We start from the raw sequence: 23,662 nt of genomic DNA, 5'->3' as shown, positions 1-23,662 counted from the left end.
TATGTCATTATATATTGTGAAATATTTATTTCTAGTGACAAATAAATGAAATGTAGTCTTAAAGCATGGTGTAGCATGGGTAACAGGCTTCACACCAGGTCCTCGTCTGTGGGCGTATCTGCATGTGGGCGGACCCGCCTGGAGATGGATAGAGGAGCGGTGTCTAGGTTCATGGGGCTGCGGATGGAGTCAAGCCTGTGGGAGTGGAGGCTTCGGGGCCTTCATTTGCTGATGAGACATGAGTCGAGGTAAAGAGAAATAGCTGTAAAAAATCAGAACTTGGCATGTAGGAAGTATGAATCTGGGAACATTTGAAGTTGTCCAAATGGAATATATGAAGATCAATATCCTAGGCGTTAGTGAGCTGAAGTGGAGTTGTACTGGTCACCTTGAATCAGAAAGTTATATAATTCACTATGCTGGGAATAACATAATCAAGAGGGATGGCCTTGCATTCACAGTCAAAAGGATATTTAACGATATTACAGTCTATGATATGAATATATCTATCTGCCTTCAAGGAAATCCAATCAATACAACTATTATTCATATTTATGGACCAACTACAAAAGCTAGAGATGAAGAGATTGAAGAATTCCACCAACATCTTAGTATGAAATTGATCAAACATGCCAGCAAGGTGCACTGATAATTATTGGTGATTAGATTGCAAAAGTTAGAAACAAAGAAGAAAGAAAACTATTTGGAAAATACGGTCTTGGTGATATAAATGAAGCTAGAGATCACAAGATAGAATTTTGTGTGACCAATTACATGTTCATAGCAAATACCTCTTTTCAACAACACAGAAGATGACTTTACACACATGAACTTCTCCAGATGGGCTACATAGAAATCAAATTGGTTACATCTGTGGGAAGAGACCAAAGAGGTGCTCAATATTAGCAGCTAAAACCAGTCCAGGGGCTGACTGTGGAACAAACCATTACTGCTCATAAGCAAGTTCAGGTCACAGCTAAAGAAAATTAAAACAAGTCAGCAAGAGCCAAAATACAACCTTGAGTCTATTGCAGCTGAATTTTGAGAACATCTCAGCAACAGATCTGATGTACTGAACATTAATGACAGAAGACCTGAAAAGCTGTGGGATGACATCAAGAATATCATTCATGAATAAATCAAAAGGTCATTGAAAAGGCAGGAAAGAAAAGATCAAAGTGAATGTCAGAAGAGTCTCTGAAACATGCTCTTAATTATAGAGTAGCTAAGGCACCTGGAAGAAATGATGAAGCCAAAGAACTGAAGAGAAAATTTCTAAAGCAGCTCTAGATGACAAAGTAAAGTATTAGAATAAAAATTCAAAGTTAGACAATGAAAAAGGAAGAACATGATTGGCATATCAGAAACTGAAAGAACTAAATAAAAAGTCAAGCCTCAAGTTGCAATATTGAAAATTCTATGCATAAAATGTTAAACAATGCCAGAAGCAACAAAAGATGGAAGGAATGTGCAGAGTCCCTGTACCATGAGAGCTAGTTGACATTCAACCATTTCAAGATGTAGCATACATGCAGAACCAGTGGTATGGACGGAAGAAATTCAAGCAGCACGGAAAGCATTAGCCAAAAACAGGACTTCAGAAATTGATGGAACACCAATTGAAATGTTTCAACCAGCTGATGATGAAGCACTGAAAACACTCCTTCATCCATGCCCACAAATTGGAAGACAGCTACTTAGTTGGCCAGCTAACTGGAAGAGATCCATATTTGCGCCCATTCCAAAGAAAGGGGACTCAACAGAATGCTCAAATTCTAGAACAGTATCACTGATATCATACGGAAGTAAAATGTTGCTGAGGATCATCCAACAACAATTGAGCCAGTACATTGACAGGGAGCTGCCAGAGGTTCAGGTCAGAGTCAGAAGAGGACGTGGAACCAGGGATATCATTGCTGAGGTCAGATGGATCTTGGCTGAAAGCAAAGAATAGCAGACAGATGTGTACTTGTATTTTATTGACTATGCTAAGGCATTTGACCTATTGTGTCGACCATAACAAACTATGAATAGCCTTGAGAGAAATGGGAATTCCAGGACACTGCATTGTGCTCACGTGGCAGGTGTACCTGGATCAAGGGGGAGTTGTGCGAACAGAACAAGGGAATACTGTATGAGTTAAAATTGGGACAGATGTTGGACAGGGTTGTATCCTCTCGCCATACTTACTCAAGCTTATGCTGAGAACATCATCAGAGAAGCTGGATTAGCTGAAGAATGTGGCATCGGGGTTGGAGGAAGGATTGCTCGCTGAAAGTGAGGAGGACTTGAAGCACTAGTCGGTAAAGACTAAGGATACAGCCTTCGGCATGAACTACAACTCAATTTAAAGAAAACCCAAATCCTCACAAGTGGAACAGGAGGTAACATTGCGATAAATGGAGAAAAGATTAGCGTTCTCAAGGATTTCATCTTGTTGGGACCCACAGTCATTGCTCATGAAGCAGCAGTCAAGAGATCAAGCCACACATTCCATTCAGCAAATCTGCTTCATAATACTTCTCTAAAGTGTTGAAAAGCAAGAATGATTATCTGTCTAATGTGCACCTGCCCCAAGCCATGGTATTTTCTACTGCCTTGTATGCATATGAAAGTTGGATATTGAATAATGAAGACCGAAGAAGAATCGATGCATTTGAATTATTGTGCTGACAAAGAATATTCAAAGTACTGTGGAATGCCAAAAAAAAACAAAACCCCAAACAAACCTATCTTGAAAGTAGAGCATTTTTGAAAGAATGCTCCTTAGAGGCAAAGATGTTGGACATGTTGTCAAGAGAGACAAGTCCCTGGATAAGGACATCATGCTCGGTGAGAAAGAGGAAGACCCTGGACAAGATAGATGGACACCGTGGCTGCAACAATGGGCTCAAACGTAAGAACACTTGTGAGGCTGGCACAGCACCAGGCAGTGTTTCGCTCTGTTGTGCACAGGATCGCCATGAGTAGGAACTGATTTGATGGCACCTAACAACAATATAGCGCCAACAACAATGTCACAGTTGCTTGTGAATTTAGTATTTAGAATATGAAATCGCTCCTATTACTCTTATGTTAATAGCAAAATATTAATTTCTTCTATCTCCTTTTAAAGACATAAAGCTTCTGAAACCCTAGATAAGGTCACTATCTGTCAGAATAAACTCAATGACAGTATATTTTTATCTCCTTTTAGCAATTTATTCTAAAATATTATCGGCCTAACACATTGTGTTGTGCTCGGCACTGTTGTGCTTCACAGATAGTGCTTTTTTTTTTTTTTTTTTTACAAATTTAAAGTTTATGCCAACCCTGCCTCAAGCAGTTCTATCAGCACAACTATTCCAATTGCATGTGCCCACATCGTGTGTCCGTAGCACATTTTGGTAATTCTTCAAACTTTTTCATAATGCTTTTTGCACACTTGATAGATTGTAATGTAAACATGACTTTTCAATGCACCAGGAACCAAAAAAGTCATGTGACTCACTTTATTGTGATGTCATTTGCTTGAAGTGACCTGGAGTGGAACCTGCAGTGGCTCTGAGGAACTCTAGTGGACAGATCCTAAGGTGACCCCAATATGTCACATCCTTGAATAATCATCTTCCCTTGAGGGTGGGAAGAACTTGCGACTGTGTGGAGCCAACGCAATCAGGGAAACATGCAAGGGTTTTGCATCTGGCATTAAGGTCCCTGATCAGTTGACTGCTCTCATCCAAAGGGAGATTTTCCTGAGCAGGTCTGACTATTCAGGAGACCCCTTTTGAAAAGAGTCTAAGTCTTCCCCACAGTTTGAGACTAGAAGCTGGCTTTAAAGGAGCCTGCTGGCCACCAGGAAATGAATTCCACCAGCAATCCTTGGGATCCTGGAAGCGTACCCCTCCCTAGTTGAGCCTCAGATGGGGATGCAGTCCACCCAGCACTAGAATTTCATCTTTGAGCAGAGGAGCCAGTGATTCTTCATGCAACATACCAAGCATGCCCTTTAAAGTTAGGAACCAAGCAAGGATGCCCACTCTGGACAGTTCTTACATTGTACAGCCAAGAGGCCACAGTGCCATTTTTAGGAGGTTTTCACCGCATGCCTAAACATCCCAAGAGAATCTATTGACAATATAAAAGTAGAAAAAATTAATAGGGTTTCTACCAATATTTACCTACATTACTCATGCTTTCCTGCATTTAATAATAACTGGCTATGAACTATGAGAGGAGAAAATGTGCTCTATGACCATGAAACACCTAAAAATAAACCTAAAAGAAACGTTCAGAAACAATACAGAGACTAAACAAACAATACTAACCAAAAAACCCTCCAAGAAGCCTGAAAGGAGATTTGAATAAAAAAGATATGTCGTGTAAATGAAATTGTGAAGGAAATTCAATAGTGTTAAAAGAAAGTCTGTTTGCTGCAAAGTCATCTATCGATTCAGTTACAAAATAAATCAGCTTTTTACATGGAATTTGGCACAATACCAAAGTTTATATGGGAAAGTAAATGTAAGGAAACCTAAACGGTCCTTTGAAATGTCAATAACATTTAATCAAACCCACTGCTATAGAGTTCATTCCATCTCATTGTCACACTATATTGATGGCAAACATTGAGTGTTAATCATGTTCCAAGCACAATTCGTTCCGTGTTAGTCTCATTAAATCCTCACAATAGCCCCATCAGATGAATTATATTACTGTTCCTGTCTAATTGTGCAGACCAATGAGTCAGGCAGTCTCAGGAGACACTAAAATTTTATTATAAAGCTACTGTGATAAAAATAGTTTGGGATGGACGAGCCAGTTAGGGTGCGTATAGCACTGATGAAACATACAACTTTCCTCTAGTTCTTTAATGCTTCCTCCCCTCACCCACTACCATGACCCCAATTCTATCTTACAAATCCAGCTAGACCAGAGCATTACATGAGTACAGAAAAGAACTGGAAGCACAGGAAATCCAGGACTGATAAAACCTTCAAGACCAATAATGAAAGTAGTGATAGCAGGCAGGTAAGGGGAAAGTGGAGAGGAAAGAGGGGACCAATCACAATGATCTACATATAACCCCCTCCCTGGGGGATGAACAACAGAAAAGTGGGTGAAGGGAAACATCAGTCAGTGTAAGATATGAAAAATATATATATAAATTATCAAGGGTTTATCAGGGAGGGAAAAAATGAGGAGCTGATACCAAGGGTTTAAAAAGAAAGAAAATGTTTTGAAAATGAGTTTGGCAGCCTGTGTACAAATGTGCTGGACACGATGGGTGGATGCGTTGTGATAAGAATAGTATGAGCATCCAATAAAACGATTTAAAAAAATAGTTTGTGATGACTTAATGTTTCTGTTAGGTACAGTTGAATTTTAGTTCTGCCTCATAGTGGTCCTAAGGACAAAGAAACACTGCCCAGTTCTAGGCCAGCTTCACCATTACAGTGTTGCAGCCACGGCACCAATCCATTTTGCCCAGGGTCTGCCTCTGTTTGCTGACCTTCTACTTTGTCAAGCTCGGTGTCTTCTCCAAGGCGCGATCTCTCCTGATAACATCTCCCAGGTGCACAAAGCAGAGCCTCACCATCCTCAAGTGTAGCCGTCTGGCTATACTTCTTACTGTATGATGTTTGTTCCTTGGACAGCGCCTGATCCCTTCCAGATTCTTCACCAACACCGGGGTTCAGAGGCACAGGTTCTTCTCTGTCTTCCTGATTCACTATCCAGCTTCCCATTCACATGGATCGGTTGAAAATATCATGACTTGGGTAAGGCGCACCTTAGTCCCCAAGGTGATGTGTTTGCTTCTGAATACTTTACTGGGGTCTTTGGTGACAGATTTGCACCTTACGATACATTATTTGATCCCTTATGAAAAGGTAGTGAGAACAAAATGGTCAAAACAGAAATGTCATGTTAGACCAAAACAAACCTTTGTGGAAATTTGGTCTATCATGAAGGTAATCTATCACAAAGGGTTGGACAAGAAGGATGCTCAATAAATAATACTGGGACACATGCTCTCCCATTTTGAATTTTAAAAATTTATAAGGCAACAAAGATAGGCCCTGGCCTTAATTATTATGAAAATTAATTCCAAAGAGGTGAAAGATTACAGTGCATAAATGGAAACCTTAAAAGCACTAGAAGATGCAGGTGTGCTGTTTCATGTGTTAATAATCTAGTAGTGGGTCTTTCTAAAACAACAAAAAGAGAAAATGTAACAATGCTGACTCTGGAACTTCGTATCAAAAAAATAAGAGCAAAAAGACTAGAATGGGAAAATATTCACAACATCTGTACTCAAAGACCTTCCAAAAGTCTCTAATTAAGGAAAAGCTAACAAAATGATCATCCCAATAGAACATTGGACAGAAATTTCAGCAAAAATATGGAAATACAGTTTTGTAAAATATATCATTGAGAACTTCAGGCATACACAAAAGAGGCCACTTTGTAGGGTGACAAGATTTAAAGTGGTACACCATTGACCATGGGGCAGGGGGGTTGTTCTTAATTTAAAATGTGGTCTACATGGACCAAATAGACCGTTCCCTAGCTTGTCGTGCATTCTTTCCAAAAATCGGGACTTTTTTAAAATGCCAAAAATCAGGACTGTCCCACCAAAAGTGGGACATCTGGTCACTAAACTAAACCCTACACACTCATTCCCAGGCTCAAATCATCAACCGAAACACACTCTGGTTCCATCCATGCCCCACACCCTCATCTCCAGCGCCCCCGCTCCCACAACTGCAGGATCAGAAAGTATATCTATCACAAGGTGCTCTTTTCCTATTGTGCTGGCAAGATCAGTTCATGGGAATTAATTAAGCCAAAGGCCTTGAAGGGGGAAGCAAATACCTTGTGAGCAGTACTCCCTGAGAAGAGGAGGGAGGTTGAAGACGAAATCACTTCATCTCCTTCAACAAGTGGGATCAGGCAACATTCTCTGTGACAACCATTTGAATACTCTCTTCAAGAGGCACTTTTGAAGAAAACTGTTCTGGAAAATACAGATGGAGAGAGAGTGTGTGTCTGTGTGTAGATGTGTGTTGCACAGGTAGTGGGTTAAAGGTGTTTCTTTGTGTGCACAGTATCTGTGTGCCTGTGAGTCACTTCCTGCTCTGGATCAGCCCAGCCTGTCTTACAGTTCTGCTCAGGCTCAGGGACGGACCTGGTGACTCAACAGACAGGGAGCTGATTTCTGGGTGACCCATGAATGGCTGCACAGGACATGCTCCCAGGGTCCTTTCTTAAAACAAACTTTGAGTGGAGGGAATTCAAATGGCCCCTGGTGAGAGCTGGTCCACGAATGCTGCCCACCAGCCAGCTCGCCTCTCTGATCCCCCAAATCCTTGATCAGATGTAGGCAGACTTTATGGTGTTCAACAAGGGGAACTTTTTAAGTTGCTCTGTGTGTGCCTGTGGGGGGTCAGGGAGGAAGATGGTAAGAGGGGTTACAAAATCAACCAGATGGAGTCCCAGCCCTTGGGGGCATCCAACCCTACACAGGCAGAGTGCCAAGTGGGTGAGGTTAACAATTTTTGAGTGTCTGCTATATACCAGTCATTGCATTAGGCACCTAGCACTTTATCGAAGGGCCACACATGGTCCAAAGTGCTATGCAAGTTCAGAGGGGAATTGAGAAGTCTTCTTAAAGAAGTGATGTTGGAAATAGCACTTGGATGGCATGGTAATTACATAATCTGTTTTCAATTTGAGACTATTAAGATGACCTCATTTGGAGGCCCTAAAGAGATAAATAGCTCACTGGAGGCAGGACACATGCTCACTCCCTGTGAGGTATTTCTGATGACAAGACATATGGAGCTATGCTAGTACCCTGGAGCTGGAGGAGCCACGTGGAGACCCACACCAGCCCTGAGATGCTTACACGGCCACTGGATCCACGAGACTTTCCACCCACTGGCCTGTGCTCTTCCTACATTCAGCATCATTGCATGTGTTTCGTGAGTCTAAAGAGGAATTCGTAGATTGGTATCAGAATATGGGCTAATATCGGACTGATGGGCCTGATCTGGATTGGGTTGGGATGTTTTCTCAATATACAATTACTCTTTGATAAAAAGTTCTCCCGGACACACATAGAGTGTCCATGAATTTGTTTCTGTAGCCTAGCCAGACTAATATTGATAGGGATGAAAGCAGTTAAGGGAAAGAGGTTAAAAGCCCACGAGTCAAGGAGATAGGGGTTGTGCTCCAGGACTGGCGAACATCCCACTTGGCTTCATGACAATCAGTATATGAGCAGTGGCCCATCCAGTGGATTCCCACTCACGGCCACGTGTGTCCGAGCAGAAGAGTGCTCCGGAGGGTTTCCCATCGCTGCTTTGTCTTTCGGTAGACTCAACCCCCCAAACATTTATTTAGCAGCTGAGTGTGCTAACTGCTTGCTAACACACACACACACACACACTCACACACAACCACAGCAAGCACTCTGATTTGCTTTGTTGTTGTTGCACGCGTATTAGAATTTAAATTCTGAGAAACCCATTTGTAGAAGGCTACAGATGTCAGTGGAACCCCAAAATCAAGTTGCCAAGACCGCATGTGGATTAAGATGCCATTGAATTCCTTCTGATCATGAACTAGGAGTCAGAACAATCTTGTCTTCACAGTGTATCGGAAGGTGAATTGCCTCCAGCCAGCCCAGGGAGGGGCAGTTTCCCTTAGGGACTTTCCTGGGTGTGTCCTTGATGGAGCCCACCATAGTGGAAGTAGCATAGTTATAAGTGATGCTCTGCTTTCCTGGGTTGGGAGGCCTTGGACCAATCATGTAAGCTCTTTTGTTGAACATCATGCACATGTCCCAGTCGCAGTTCTGCTCCTGCTTCTGTAGTCCTACCTGTAACTGTGATCTATTGCTCTCCTGCCAGCCCTACTTTGGGGGCAGTTTCGTTGTTGTTGTTTTTTTAAACATTTTATTAGGGGCTCATACAACTGTTACCGCAATCCATACACACATCAATTGTGTAAAGCGCATTTGTACATCATTCTCAAAACATTTTCTCTCCACTTAAACCCCCGACATTAGGTCCTCCTTTTTTCCCTCCTTCCCCGCTCCCCCCTCCTTCATGAACCCTTGATAGTTTATAAATTGGTATTTTGTCATATCTTGCCCTGTCCGACGTCTCCCTTCACCCATTTTTCGGTTGTCTGTCCCCCAGGGAGGAGGTCACACACAGTTCCCTGTAATCGGTTCCCTCTTTCCTACCCATTCTCCCTTTACCCTCCCTGTTTCGCCACTCACACCACTGGTCCTGTAGGGCTCATCCGCCCTGGATTCCCTGTATTTTCAGTTCCTATCTGTACCAGTGTACATCCTCTGGTCTAGCCAGACTTGCAAGGTCGAATTAGAGTCATGGTAGTGGGAGCGGGAAGGAAACATTTAGGAACTAGAGGAAAGTTGTATTTCTCATCGTTGTTACGGGGGCAGTTTCCTTTGCCCTCCCAGGGCCTTTTGAAAAGCCCTGGTGCTGTAGTGGTTATGCATTGGGCTTTGATCCACGTGGTTGGCAGTTCGAAACCTCCAGAAGCTTCGCAGGAGACAGACTGGGTTTTCTACTCCTGAAAACAGTTATAGTCTCAGAAATCTGTGTGCAGTCACTATGGGTCAGCATTGACTCGATGGCTGTGAGCTTGGTTTTTGAGTTTATCTCAGTAAAAATTTGGGTGCCACTATGACCTTGTGCTAAGGATCTCCTTCATCCAGACGATGTGTCTCTGTTCTGGCTTTGTCCCATTTAAGACTTAATAAATCTTCATTTTAAATTATCTTTGAGATTTGGGGGTCTCTTCTGCCTCATAAAACCAGCGTCATTGGTTGATTCCAGCACATAGCACCCTCATGGGGGTCCCTAGGCTGCCCCTAGCCTTGACTAGAGAGACCACCGGGTCTATCCGCCAGCAGGGGTGGCTGGGTGGCTTCAAACCTCCAACTTTTCCATTAGCAACTGAACACTGATGCATTGTGTCCACGGAGCTCCTCTGTAGCTCCATGGACCCTCTGGTCTCTGAAGAGCAGCTCCTACTGCCTCCAGTCTCCCTGTTCCATTCTATGAATAATGATCAGATTCAGTTCCATAAAACCATTACCTGACCACATCCGAATGCTACCAGGAAGGAAGAGAGGGAGAGAGAAAAGGAGACCTTCCACCCAACCTTTACAGCCTCCAGAGTCAAGTCCAAAGTCCCCAGAGCCGTGCAGTGCTGACTAGTGCGATTTTGCTTCATCTCCTACCACTCCGGACTCCTCCCCCACTGTCACTTCCCATCCTGCAGCCATCTCTCACGTGTGCCAGGTGGGTGTCTCCTCTGAACCTTGGCTTTGTGTTCTTCCTCCCGCTGAGATGGCCTGGCCTCTGTCAAAAGGCAACTACGATGTTCAGGTGAAATGACACCTTCCCCTGAAAATGCCTACCAGCTCGATGAGAATGGAGGACGCTCTCTTCTATGGCCCCACAGTGCCTCTTATCTCTGTTGTAGCCCTTGTCTGTTTTCTGACCTTGGGCCTGGAATCAGATGCCCTGGTCTCATTTGTGGTAACATCCCACAAATACCTCAGTGGATTATTTGCTTAACTGTTTCACAAATGCCCGGGCTACGATTGGCATGTCATGGGTGGTCAGTCACTGTTGAGGGCTGGAAGTAAACCAGATGCGATAAATGTCAAGAGATTGAAAAGTAATTTGGTAGCTGGTTGCACACCTGTCTTCAGGTAAAATCAAGTTAATCTGGTAACCATTAGAAAACCAGCGACTTCTTTGACTCAGTCATTCAAATGGTTAGATCTTTATTAGTGCTTATTCTGTGCTGGCTCTCTGCTGAGCAATCCCTATGGTGTAATTGGAAGGGAACAGGGGGCTGGGCAGAAGGAAGGCGGGTAGGTAGATGATGAGCAGAGAGCGAGCTTTGGGCTCGGCCTGGAAACCATGGGTTGGGTAAAACCATTCAGAGAAGAATGGTTGGGGCTGAAGATAATTCATTTGGCTTGAGGTGTGTTGCATTGGCCTTGCAAGAAAAGTTTGTGGTGGCTTCTGGGAGCAGTTGTAAAAATTGGGCCGAGGAGAGGGTGGACCTGGGGTCCTTGATCTGAAGCCATTTGCCTTCTGTTGGTAGCTGAAGCCAGGAGAGAGATAAAAGGAGCCGATACTTGAGGGAATTGTGACCTTCTTGAGTAAGAAAGGGAGACAGTGAAGGAGAGGCAGTGTGCATTAGGAGGCTCTGAGTCTATGAAATAAGCAGAGTGCTTTACTGATTGAGATGCTGGAGGACTGGCAAGATGCAGGGGGTGGTGTGTGTGTGGTAAATTAAATGGTGGAGTGATTAGACACAGATTTCTCCCTCCTTTGAGAAGTTTAGGCAGTCCTCGTGGCACAGTGGGCTGTGAATTGAGCTGTTGGTTGCAAGGTCAGTGGTTCAAAAACATCCTGGGAGAAAGATGGGCTGTCTGCTCCAGTAAAGATGGAAAGTCTCAAGAAACCAAAGGGGCAATTCTACTCTATCCCATTGGGTCAATATGACCAGGAACTGACATGATGGCAGTGATTTTGAGTTTTTGTTTTGTTGAGGTCTTTAGCCATGAAAAGAGTAGGACTGAGGGCCGAGGAAAGGGGTGAGTCTTGGTTCCATCAGGGATCCCTGGTGTGATGTTACCTAAAGCACTAGCCATCCTTGTAAACAGAACGGATGTTGAGGAGCCGGCTTCCCCTGATAAGCCCCTCAAATCAACAACCATGTCTCCCTTAGCATCCCTAGGGCCTTTGGGCTGGCCGCAGTAGACATCCATCCAAAACATGTTTGTTGCATGCCAGCAATGCGTGCGCACAGAAGCAGGGTGTTAATTAAGCCCAAGCACTTCCTCTGAGATCTTACTGAAGGCCAATCGCGGTGCCATGTGCCTTAGGGGGCATTTCTGCCAGGTTAGTCTCACCCCTGAGGTACCTACCCACTGCCATGGAGTCCATTCTGACTCACAGACACCAGACAGGATACAGTAGGGCTGCCCCTGAGGGGTTCAGAGATTGTAAATCTTTTGAGGATCAGGCAGCCTCATCTTTCTCCCAAAGAGCGACTGGCGTGTTTGAACTGCTGACTTTTCAGTCAGAAGGCCAGCATGTAAGCCTGAGGTGGTGGTTGATGCTAGGTGCCCTGCCAGGCCGGTTTCCAGCTCATGGTGGCCCTGGTGTAACAGAAGGAAACACTGCCAATGCCCGATGCCCGGTCCTGTGCCATCCTCTCGCCTGTTCTTTGCGCCCATTATCACAGCCATTGCGTCCAACCATGTGCTGAGGCCCTTCCCTTCGGCACGCCCCTCTCCTTGACCGAGCACGACGTCTTTCTCCAGAGACCAGTCTCTCCTGATAACAGGTCCCAAGTACATGAGACGAACCCTGATGTCGGTACTGTCACCGCCCCATTTTACAGAGAAAGGAAATCGACGGGAAAAGGAATAGTAAGAGATCCATACTCCAACCAGTGAGTAGGAGGGGGTGGGTTTCCCCCATTCATTCATTCAAAAGCTGTAGAGAGAAAGTGATCATGTAGTCGTCTAGGTGAAGGGGCTTGAACCCACAACTTGAAAGCCTAAGAAGTGAGGAAAATAAAGGAAATCGCAGCGCGCCTGCGCCCAGGCTGGCTTCCGCCCGGCCCTAGAGCAGCTTCAGGCGGTCTCCCGGCCTCGGGCAGCGGGCTGTGGGCGGACGCGTCGCCGGTGACGTCAGCGCGCGTGCTGATGACGATGGCGGAAGTGTGCACGCCCAGAGGCGGGACGGGAGCCCGGAGGGGCTTGGGTTTGCGGAAGTTTTGTGAGGAGGGTCTGGCGGCTCGGGGATCGCGCTGTGGTTTCAGATCTAGTTCCAGAAGGGAAGCCACGGCTCAAGGTCCGAGAGCCACCGCCTCCGCGCGTTTGCGGCGAAACCAGGCGCGGTCCGACGTCGCCGCTGTGGGCGCTCCTCTCCCTGGAGAACCTGCCTCGCGTCTCCGCCATGGCAGCCACTTCACCCAACCTCCAGGTAGCCCGACTCTTCTGCCGCCTCCTCGGAGAGCCGGAGCCGAGGGGAGAGGAGGAGGAAAAGGGCCGCGCCCGGGGGCCAGCCGGGTAGGGCGGGGCGGGCGGAGCCGCAGGTGGGAGGTGGGCGCCTTCCGGGGAGAGTCACTTCCGGCCCGCGCTTGGGGTCCCCTGAGCCTGCGGGCTCGGGCAGACGGCGTCTGGTCTCCAACCAAGTTCGGACAGCACCGGGCGGAGCTCGAGATCGAGGGGCGGACTGCCTCGTGACTCCCAGGGAGCGAGGAGAGCGCGCCTATAGTCCCTACTCTTTACAGAGCTCTCCACCGGGTCCGTGGAGAATTGTGCATATATTTCTCGGGCTGATGTAGCAAAGCCCGGCTTCTCGGGCGGTCAGGGATAGGAAATATGGCAGCAGCCCCGGAATCGGAGGGTGGAGTCTGTATTCAGTGAGCATCTGAATTTATGGGCACTACTCTTGGCTCCCAACATGTATATATAAGATCAGAGAGAGGTCTTCACGTCCGGTGTCTCCACCGGCCCCGCCCCCTCCCCAGTTGAGCACCGGGAAGTTTATCTGTATCCTGGGAATGCTGAGATTTGTAGACGGCAGTGACAGCCCCTTGCGGAACTGTGTTCATTGACAAGAGAACGTATGTGTGTCGGCCATCCCCAGAATGGATCTGGATTCCCGTCGGGTTTAAGGCGTCACAGCCTCCAGGATGCCCAGTGCTCTCAGTCCCTTTGAGTATGAATCCCTGTATTGAATCTCTGGCCTGGTCCTATAGTAATTCGTTGAATGGGCAGAATAGTGGAGGGTCCCCTTAACCCGGGAGTATTGATCCTGAAGAAAGACCACTCAGAGTGATCCTACTTAATCAGACATCAGAATATTGCCCCTCCTTTCTTTTCCCTCCCAAATGAGGTGATCTCTTGGTTGGGTCTTTTTATCATGAAAATTGGACTAAAACAGTGAAAGTACAGGTTTAGGGTCTTTAAGGAAACATTGTTCTTGCAACCATATGGCCAACTTCAGAGTAAAGAATAAGGGAACGTTGACTTGTGTCTCTTTTCCAACAAGACTGTGTTCATCTACGATACCCGCATCTTCACTGTAGAGTTGTCTTTTGGTAACCCTTTTAGTGAAAGTATTAGGGGGGAATGGGTCATTCAGTAAAATCATTGATCCTTTGGAGACCAAAAATGATTTCTTTCCAGATGGCTGTCTTGCCATCGTTCTTGGTTTGCCAACTAGCTGTGTTGCCCACTGGTTATATTCCAGCTTTTCCCTCGCCAGAGGCTTTCCGTGTGGTTTGGGCAGGCTGCTGCATACACTCAGCCATTCACTGGTGTGTTTCTTCTTTAGTAAGATTTTCGGTTTCCTGCTACAGTCGATGAGCACCATGCTGGAACTGAGTGGTTGGCAGTCCACCAGGTAGCCAGACAGGACACTGGCCAGTAGGGATGATTGCAAGGCTAACCTGCGTTTTATTAATAGTCAATTCACAGGTGCTCATGCCCATTCAGTCCCCCTACCCAGCTGACCTAGGGAATTTGGGTAAAATGATTTTCCCACCGAATAAGGCAAAAATCCCAGCCGCCAGATGCTTGTAACCTAGTGAGGAGTGCAGATGACCAAAAGTCAAACTTCTGAAATAATGTCCCAGATGCTGTCATCGAATTAGAGATAGAGTGGGAGGGCAGAGAGAAGGGGCCCATCTAACTCTTCCATGGACAAAAGAAATGTTTCACACAGGTGGTGTGAGCTTACAGCAAGGGTGGGCAATGGCTGGCCCGTAGGCTGTATGAGGCCCTCGAAATAATCAGTCCCAGCTAACATCCCACGCCCCACCAGAGAAACCATTCCAGTCATCACATTGTTGTTATGAGCCATCAACTCGACTAGACCCATAGCGACCTTAGGCGCAAAAGAAGGAAGCACTGCATGGTCCTGTGCCAGCCTTATAATTGTTCCTGCCCCCGAGCCCATTGATGCAGCCACCGTGTCGTTCCATCTCGTTGAGGGTCTTTCGCCGCCTTTGCTGCCATCACATTAGGACGAAGTTCATTAAAGGTTTGACCAAATATAGCAGGTTGATTTTTCAGTTGGTCATTTTGTATGGCCCTTGAACAATGTTATTAAAAAGAAAAAAGATTCCCCATCCCGGCTTAGATGGAGAGAAAGGTACTGGTGCTCACTGTCTGCTCGGTGTTTGAAGGGATATCATTTAGCCCTCAAAACAACTCCTCAAAATGAATGTCATCCCCAGTTTACCAGATATGACACGAAGGCAAGGCATAGTTAGTGCTGAGGACAGTTTAGAACACCAGTTGTGGACTACAAGGTTGTGCTTTGTTCTCTCCATGAGGAAGGGGACTGCATTGTGGGCGGGGAAAGCCAGCATGGGTTTCAGTCCAATAGGAATCAACTTTGGAGAGGGTTGGGGGAAGTTGGAGATGATACAATTGTCAGGGAAATTCCTCAGTGCAGATCCAAGTCTCTTACGTTGGGCCCCTGAAGTGTCATTTCCTCTAGCCTAGCCACTCAGAGCTGTGCCAGATCTCAGGAGCCCAAGGGGCCCAGTCAACCAGACTGCCAAGTCGACCCAACGCTTCCAGCCACAAGCCTAGAGGCTTCATAACACCCTCACTTCTGGCCTGCTGGCTCTAAATTCAGGGCTTCATCTGGCAACTTGCTTCTAACCTGGCTTCCCACTCCTCCCCTGGGTTCAGTCATTGGCTTCTCAGTTATGTTGTGTGGTGTCTGGATGGAAGTGCAAAAGGCAGTGAGACCTAGAAGGAAAGGCCGGCTGGGCCCTTCGGGGCAGGAGCAGTAGGTCTGCACCATGTCTTGCAGCTGTTGGAGTTTTGCAGGGAGACAGGTGGGACTGAGGAATCCTGGTGGGCGTGCACTGCATGCAGAGGTCCCCAGCCTGCATGGGTTCAGGTTGAACCAGTGGTTTGTCATGAGTGAAACTCAGTGTACCAAGGGGCTGGCCTGGCCCATGAAAAAGAGTGCTGTCACACAAAGATGACTGGTCTTCGCTCTGATGGAGATGGGGCTCCTAATGGCTTTCAACAACACAGTACTATGGCCAGGAGGTTGTTAAAGAAAAACTTGACAGGAAGCTTCAAGAAGCATTAGAAGGCGGTGTTCTTGGAAGGGGGAGGTGGTGAGGGCCCAAGGCAGAGCTAAGGAGGGAGAACAGCCAGTGAGGGGTTTCCCTGAGGAAGTGAAGGCAGAGAAGAGGGCTGGACCTGCCCCCAGGTTTCCAGCTGTCCGAATAGGCCTTGGTTCTGGAACACAGAAGGGGTACCCTTGAGGCCAGGGTGGGGTCTGGGGAGCAAAGTCAGTTCAGTTCTGAACTGGCTAAGTTTGAAGCACCTGTGGGGGTGTCAGTGAAGACATCCCCATGTTGGAACTAGGAAGCGAGCACTGAGCTGGAAATACTTGAATGCATATGGCTTCAGGTGGGTGGGAGTGCAGGTTGCTTTTACAGAAAAAGGCAATGGCAGCTTTCACGTGGCTTCCATGCTTTTAATGGTCTGCTCTCCCTTCGACAGAAAGCCATAGACCTTGCTAGCAAAGCAGCTCAAGAAGACAAGGCCGGGAACTACGAAGAAGCCCTGCAGCTCTACCAGCATGCTGTGCAGTATTTCCTCCACGTCATTAAATGTATGCTCCCCGACTGCTTTTGATTTAAAGCCACTGAGAGGGGAAAGTCATAATACAATAGCAGAACTCCTAATCCACCCATTTGCCAAAGGCACCTGTTTCCCAGTGACGTTTAAGTGCTCAGGCCCAGCTGCTGATGCTGTCGTCATGACTTGCCGTCCTCACGTGCCACCAGTTGGTGGAAGTGAATTTGTATTTTACAGGTAGTATACCTACGTGATAGAGACTGAACTGGCTCGTGTCCTCCGCAGTTATTTGATATGATATGACATATGATAGGTTTAAGTTATTCGGCGATTCCACAAGTATGAACTGTGTGCTTGCTGCATGCTAGGCAAGTGTTAGGCCTCGGGGGCGGAGGGTGGGGTGGGGTGAAACTGAGGGAAAGGGGGAGAGAAACCCCTGCCCTCGCGATGTTCAGCCTAACGCCACACCTATGCTCTCAAAAAGGACATCGTTCTGGTAAACAAAAACAAACCCATCAGCTACCTGCCATTGAGTCCTTACCCATCGCAACCCCAAATAGGGTTTCATAGGTGATACATCTCCTGCAGAGCAGGTGGTGGTTCTGAACCGCCAACCTTCAGGTGAGCAGCCCAACACGTAACCAGCAGGCCACCAGGTCTCAGGTTCTTTTTAAAGAAAGAATTTTTGCAGTTAGTTCATTGAATTACTTCAGAGAGGTTTGTTGGGTTTTTTTTTTGTCAAGGTTGGTCTGAGAATGCATCAACGTCAAACTTAAGGGGGAGACACTACTGGAAACGTGTAATAATGCTTCTCTTGGTCTATTTATAAGGATCTCTGCTGGTGCAGTGGCTCTAACCGAAAAGTCAGCAGTTCAAACCTGCCAGCCGCTCCACAGAGAGTGATGTGGCAGTCTGCTTCCGTAGAGATGTACAGCTTACCCTGTAGGTTTGCTACAAGAGGCATGGACTTGCGGCAGTGGGTTTGGGGTCGTATGATATGGCATATGATAGGTTTTGTGGGAGACAGGGAATTTTCCATCTCTGTACACTGAAAGGAAGAGACGCGTGTAAAACCTCCAGAATATTAATTTCTTCTCTTCGACACCTTGAAAGTGCCCTGCTGTCTTGCTGAGATCCCCTTCTGACTCAAACGGCCTCCGGCCCCACTCAAGAAAGGCATAGAAAAGAGTAGATGGGCCTTGGCTTTGCTGGAGCCCCGCTGTCACCCTGCCTTGGCCATTCAGCTGCTAACCACAAGCTTGACAGTTCAGAGCCACTAGCAGGAGGATGAGCTGTCTGCTCCTGTCCCAATCTCAGAAGCCAGGTGCGGGATTGCGTGAGTCAGCATCGACTCCACAGGCGTGGGCTTGCTTGGGATAAGCTATGGAGGCTCTGCTCTCTCCACCAAAATAGATTTTCCTTGTTTACAAAAGTCTCAGAAGAGTTTAAACCATTCCTGTGTAAAATTCCTAGGAAGATTCTCATGTCCCTTCTCTAGATGAAGCCCAGGGAGATAAAGCCAAGCAAAGCATCAGAGCAAAGTGTACGGAGTATCTGGACAGAGCAGAGACGCTGAAGGAGTACCTGAAGAAGAAAGAGAAGAAGCCTCAGAAGCCAGTGAAAGAAGGGCAGCCGAGTTCGGCTGAGGACAAGGGGTATGTATTCTAGAATGTTCTATGTCATTGACTTTCTTGATTTTTTAATTTGTCAACTCAGGGTCTTATCAAAAGTACACATTGCCAACTGTGACCCACAGGCCAATCTGAGCAGCTCCCTGTTACATAAATAAAATGTTATTGGAACACAACCTCAGTTAGTCATGTCCATGGCAGCATCCTTATGATGACAGGAAGTTGAGTGGTTGGCCCTCAAAGCTAGAATATTGGCTGTCTGACCCTTTACAGCAACAGTCTGTTGGCCCCTGGCTTAAGGCAAGCCTAGGAGATCCCCCTCCACCCACCACCCACCCCACCCAAGAAAACACCTCACTGCCATTAAGTCAATTCTGACTCAGAGACCCCAGCGAACAGGGTAGTACAATAACCATTTCCAAGACTACCGCTTTACAGGAGTAGAAAGCCAAGTCTTTCTCCTGTAGAGCATCTGGTGGTTTCAAACGACTTACCTTAGGGTTAGCAGCCCAATGAGTAACCACTACACTACCAGGGCTCCTTAAGCTTAGGGGCTGGTAAAGTTCAAATAGCTTCTGTGAAGTGCACTAGTAGAAAGAGAAAGGAGTCCCCTTCCCTGGCCATCCTTATGTGACAGTGGCATTAAAATGATGCTAGTGATCAGGAAGTAACCCTCTGACTGGGGTCCTTAGGAAATACTAACCACGTGGACAGTATGAAAAGTAACTTCAGCCTTGTAAAAGGTGGGGTCACTGGTATAAAATCAATCGGTAGGTTTGTTTTCGAGTGGCAACACATGATTTATAAATACCAAATCCCCATTTTTGGACTCACTCCCTAGATGAAGGAACGGATCACTTAGAGATGCAGAATTTGCTTATTCTGCACCTACTAGATGCATGCCAAGCTCTGTGCTAACCAGAGGGTTCAGATTCTAACCAGACCCTGTCTGGTATCAGAAATGGTTCCAGATGACAGGTTCAAGAAATACAAATCTGGCCCGGGGTGAACCTGTTCTGGCTTTCAGCAGGGGGTGTGGTACTGCTAGGTCAGGATCTGCAGGTGTAGAAGCTGCCCGGGTCAGCAATCCCTTGTGTCATCAGGAACGACAGGTCCTGAGGCAGTGTTTTGAGGACCTCCTGGATATTACCACAAGGGAAGAGTAAAAATTTCAAGCTCCTGGTTTTATGTTCTGTTCAAGACATAACCTGAGACCAGGGACTTGCAGCAGCCACAGTAGCGCAGACTAAATAAGTCAGACCCCAGCCTGACCTGGCGGGTTACTGGATTGTCACTTAGGCCGACCATAAATGCTTGCTCATGGGAAAGTTGGGACGTTTGTTAGAAGACTGGCCCTCCAAAGTTGGGATGAAAACCTTGAGAAAAACTCTGTTGCCTCTCGGCACCCTGACGCCCCATTCTTCCTGTGATACCCTGCCACCAGGAGCCTGGTCTCCCCATCTGGGGAAGCTCTCCCAGTCTAGCCCAAAGAGCCTATGATGCTCTCTCCAGAGTGGGTCCCACAGCCATCCACGCCCTATCCTGCCCCCAACGCCTGTAGGGTTTACAGGTTATTGCTGCCAGGCACTCAGAATGCTGGGAGGGGTCCACCAGGAGGACCTCTGCCACAGCTTTCTCTGCAAAACCATAGCCCACTATCCTGGGATGACCCAACTTTAAGATAATCCCATTTTGAAATCCAACCTCTCATGTTTATATTCACCTTTATATTTACAAGAAGCCCTGGTGGAAGTGTGGGCTAACCATTAGGTTGCTAACACCAGGCCATTGGTTCAAGCCTACCAGCTTCTCCTAGGGCAAAAGATGAGGCTGTCTGCTCTTGTAATGGTTCAAGTCTCTGAAGCCCCCAGGAGCAGTTCTGCTGTCTTCGGTGGCTGCTAGGAGTTGCACTTGACATGGTGGCAGTGGTATGGTTTGGTTGATGGTTTCGTTTTAGGTGAGAACATGTTATGATGCTGTCGGTTATTTTCGCTTATCATTGTATCATCAGCACAAGCTACTTCTACAACATCATTTATAAAGGTTGTGATCTATTCAATCATATGCTAATCCCTGAAACTCATTGTTTACCAGAGTGGGTCGTACTGCCCCCTGTGGACACTAGAAGGATCCAGGGAGGTGGGCTGCAAAAGCAGATGCCCACAGTACAAATGTTTTTAATTGCTAGGAGGTATTGAGTCATTTTTCCCCCTGTGAACGGGACAGTGGGCAGAATAACGTGGCAACGCATGCCGTAATGGAATGTATATTTCTGCTTCTCATGCTTTGGGTCAGTGATGCCATGACTGTCCTACTCCTCAAACCCGTGAAGTCAGTTGAAGTGATTTCCTCAGACTAAATTCCTAGAGAGGAAGGGTCTGCTTGGTCTTCTTGCTTTGGGGGCTCAGTTCCTATTCATCGGGAAGCTTCATCCCTCCAAACCCCCAAACTGGGGTTGGTGAACCTTGGCACCTTAGCTCATCCGTGCTCCTGGCTTTCCCTCAGAAGTTCTAGTTCACACTGGGCACCCTTGTTCTTAATGTTGCTTGTCAGCCCTGTAACTCCGCCTCAACCCTCTGTGGAGTGAGCTGTGGGGCTCATCCTGACGTGGTCATCCACACGTGGGAATGCCAGGGGCGTGTGCAAGCAAGTGCCCTTGTCTGCTCCTGATTCCGTATTGATGAGGAATGTACCTGCTCACCTGCGTGTGCATGTTTTATTTGTAATGATAGTAAAACAAGCATGCCTCTTCGTGTAAATACCGTTTTGCCAATTAAACAGGTAATACCTCAGGTTAATCTTTCCTTCATCTGTGCCTTATTTTATCTACTAGCACCAATCACTCATTTGAATATATCACATTCTCTTTATTAGGAATGACAGTGATGGGGAAGGAGAATCTGATGATCCAGAAAAAAAGAAACTGCAGAACCAGCTCCAAGGTTGCTTTGAGTCTCGTTTTTAAGTCTATTGGGAAAAGTCATCTGTGTGGGACACATCGTAGGCCCCGGGCAGCTATCTTGGGAGCTCATTCACAGGGTTTCTCTCCAGGGTGTGAGGGTGGCTGGTGGTTGGTGGTTGGTTGGTTGGTTCATTCGGTTTTTTTGTGTACTAAAAATATGGTTTGGCTCATGAACTAAAATCCTACAGCTCCCATAAAAAGGCCCTCAGTCACCTGCTCCCTCTCATCCGTCTGCCCCTTCCAGAAGGTAGCGTTCACACTGTCAGCACATGACACCATCTGTTGGTACTGTGATAGCAGCTGTCAGAGCAACAGAATGAACGAGCACGTGCACATGGCTGTCGTTGCTGTTGGTTTGGCTTCTTTGTGGGTGGTGTATTTCCTGTGTCCCCCCCCCCCAACTTCTCAGTGTGCCGGTGCACTCCTCTCTGCGAGCCCCACTTTACCCTCCACGCCCCCTATAGCCTCTCAAAGCTCCCTTTTAACCTGACACCCCCTCCAACGCCCTTTTTATTTTGCTCGATGGTAGTAGAAAGGCATGATGGGAAGGGCGTGGGTGTTGGCACCATTGAGATCGGGACTCCATTCCAGGATCCATCCGCTGCCCATTTGATCCTGGACGAGTGACCCACCTACTCAATTGAGTCCCCATCACTAAAATGGATGTGAATAACATTTCCATCGGGGCTCGTAAGACGTTAATGACAATATGAAGCTGCAAAGTGTTACAGCTGACAGATTCTAGGGGCTCCATGAAAGATGGTACTTCTGAATCTAAGAAAGCGTCCCTTTAATTACTGGTTTCTTCCATGGTTCTCACTTCACTGCCATTTGATATTGTAGCTAGTGGTTTTTCCAGCTGAATATTTTGGTCATACTTCAATAACATGAATTTTATTCATTTGAATCTTAACTAATAGAATGCATGACTGAGAAGTATTTCCATGGCCCCGGAGGGCTTCACAAAGTTCATGGCAAATGGAATGAGCTCTTGGAAGGTCCCTCACATATCTCAGGGAGGCTTGGCCAGGCCTTGACCTCTACTCAGCCATCCTCTTCATTTTGGTGATGCTGTGTCCTCCCAAGCTCCCTGGGATGCCCAGGGGAATAGGGTAATGAGGGCGCCATAATAAGAAAGCGGTCCCTGCAGGATTGAGCACATTCTTACCTGCCAGAAACTTCAGTGGTGGATGTGGTCCTGGACAGAACTTTGAACAACTTCTGCACCTGCTGCCAGGGCTGGGCCAGCAGACCCTGGGTTCCTGTACGTCCTCCTCAGGCGACCCAGTGGCCTGTGCCAAGTGACTTAGTGCCATCATTAGACAAGAAGCCAGGTTCTGTCTGTGTTTAGGTTCTGTTCTAGCCCCTGCCCTCCCCCTCTCCACAGTGAGAATGGAATTGTGTCATTAATGTTTTAAAAGGTGGCAGTTTGGTTTTTTTTTAATTATTTTACTGGGGGCTTGTACAACTCATCACAATCCATCCATCCATCCATTGTGTCAAGCACATTAGTACATTTGTTGAAGATGGCAGTTTTTAGCAGGATCTTTTTATTTAAATTCCCTTTGCTCTGATAAGAGCCAGAGATAAGGAAAAGGCAGATCTTCAGGCATATAGGTGAGGAGTTTTATCTGGAAATTCAGGATGACGCTAGACCAGGAAAGAGGTCCCCCCCTTTCTTAGCAGAGTGTTTTGTCTGTCTTTTAATTAAATGGCTTATTGGCAGACTATCACAGTCTTTTACTTCCACATTTGGTTATAGCTTTATGTTATTTGATTGTTCAGCTTGGATCTTATGATTGAGTTTTTTTAATTTGTTTATTTTGATACTCAGTAACCTTTGATATAGATAATTAAATATAAATTTATATGATTGGAAGTAAAGGCACAAGTGTTTTAATTCTATGTTCCAACAGCCCTTCCTTTAAAAATTTGCAGTCATCCACTAAACTGTCCAGTATTTAATGTTGCTGTTACTGCCAGGTGCCTTTAAGTCATTCTCCTAGTGACCCGTGTGACACAGTAGAACTGCCCCTTGGGTTCTCTGAGTGGTGCAGGTGCCCCTGAGGTTCTCTAGTCTCAACAAGAGATTGCCCGGCCACTGATTGGATTAGAATTGCCAGCTTCTCCCTCAGTAGCCAAGCTATTGCACCACCATTGTAATTAGCATTAGTAGTGTTTCAGTAATCTTTTGTCACTAACTATCCCAAAGTATTAGTTAAATGTGAAGAATGGGCTTCTCATTGTGAAGACCCCGTACTTTTTTGTAGGGGCCATTGTGATCGAGCGGCCGAATGTGAAGTGGAACGATGTAGCTGGTCTTGAAGGAGCCAAAGAAGCCCTCAAAGAGGCTGTGATCCTGCCCATCAAGTTCCCGCATCTCTTCACGGGTGAGGCGTTTCT

At 46.5% G+C, this 23,662-nt stretch overlaps 1 protein-coding gene across 1 annotated transcript in view; it reads left to right on the top strand.

The window, feature by feature from the left end:
* The first annotated feature begins 12,834 nt into the window (after positions 1 to 12,834).
* VPS4B (vacuolar protein sorting 4 homolog B) overlaps positions 12,835 to 23,662 on the top strand; it is a 21,255-nt gene continuing 10,427 nt past the window's right edge. Inside the window, exons 1-5 of the mRNA XM_004703026.2 lie at positions 12,835 to 13,031; positions 16,589 to 16,700; positions 18,165 to 18,321; positions 21,172 to 21,239; positions 23,530 to 23,649. Coding sequence (XP_004703083.1) covers positions 13,005 to 13,031; positions 16,589 to 16,700; positions 18,165 to 18,321; positions 21,172 to 21,239; positions 23,530 to 23,649 — 484 coding nt within the window. The 5' untranslated portion in view covers positions 12,835 to 13,004. The remainder of the gene's footprint in view (positions 13,032 to 16,588; positions 16,701 to 18,164; positions 18,322 to 21,171; positions 21,240 to 23,529; positions 23,650 to 23,662) is intronic.

The sequence above is a fragment of the Echinops telfairi genome, unplaced genomic scaffold, assembly GCF_000313985.2.
Source record: "Echinops telfairi isolate 266 unplaced genomic scaffold, ASM31398v2 ScPeMD7_7400;HRSCAF=8409, whole genome shotgun sequence".
Classification (NCBI taxonomy): Eukaryota; Metazoa; Chordata; class Mammalia; order Afrosoricida; family Tenrecidae; genus Echinops; species Echinops telfairi.
This window is presented reverse-complemented; position numbering and strand designations above follow the sequence as displayed.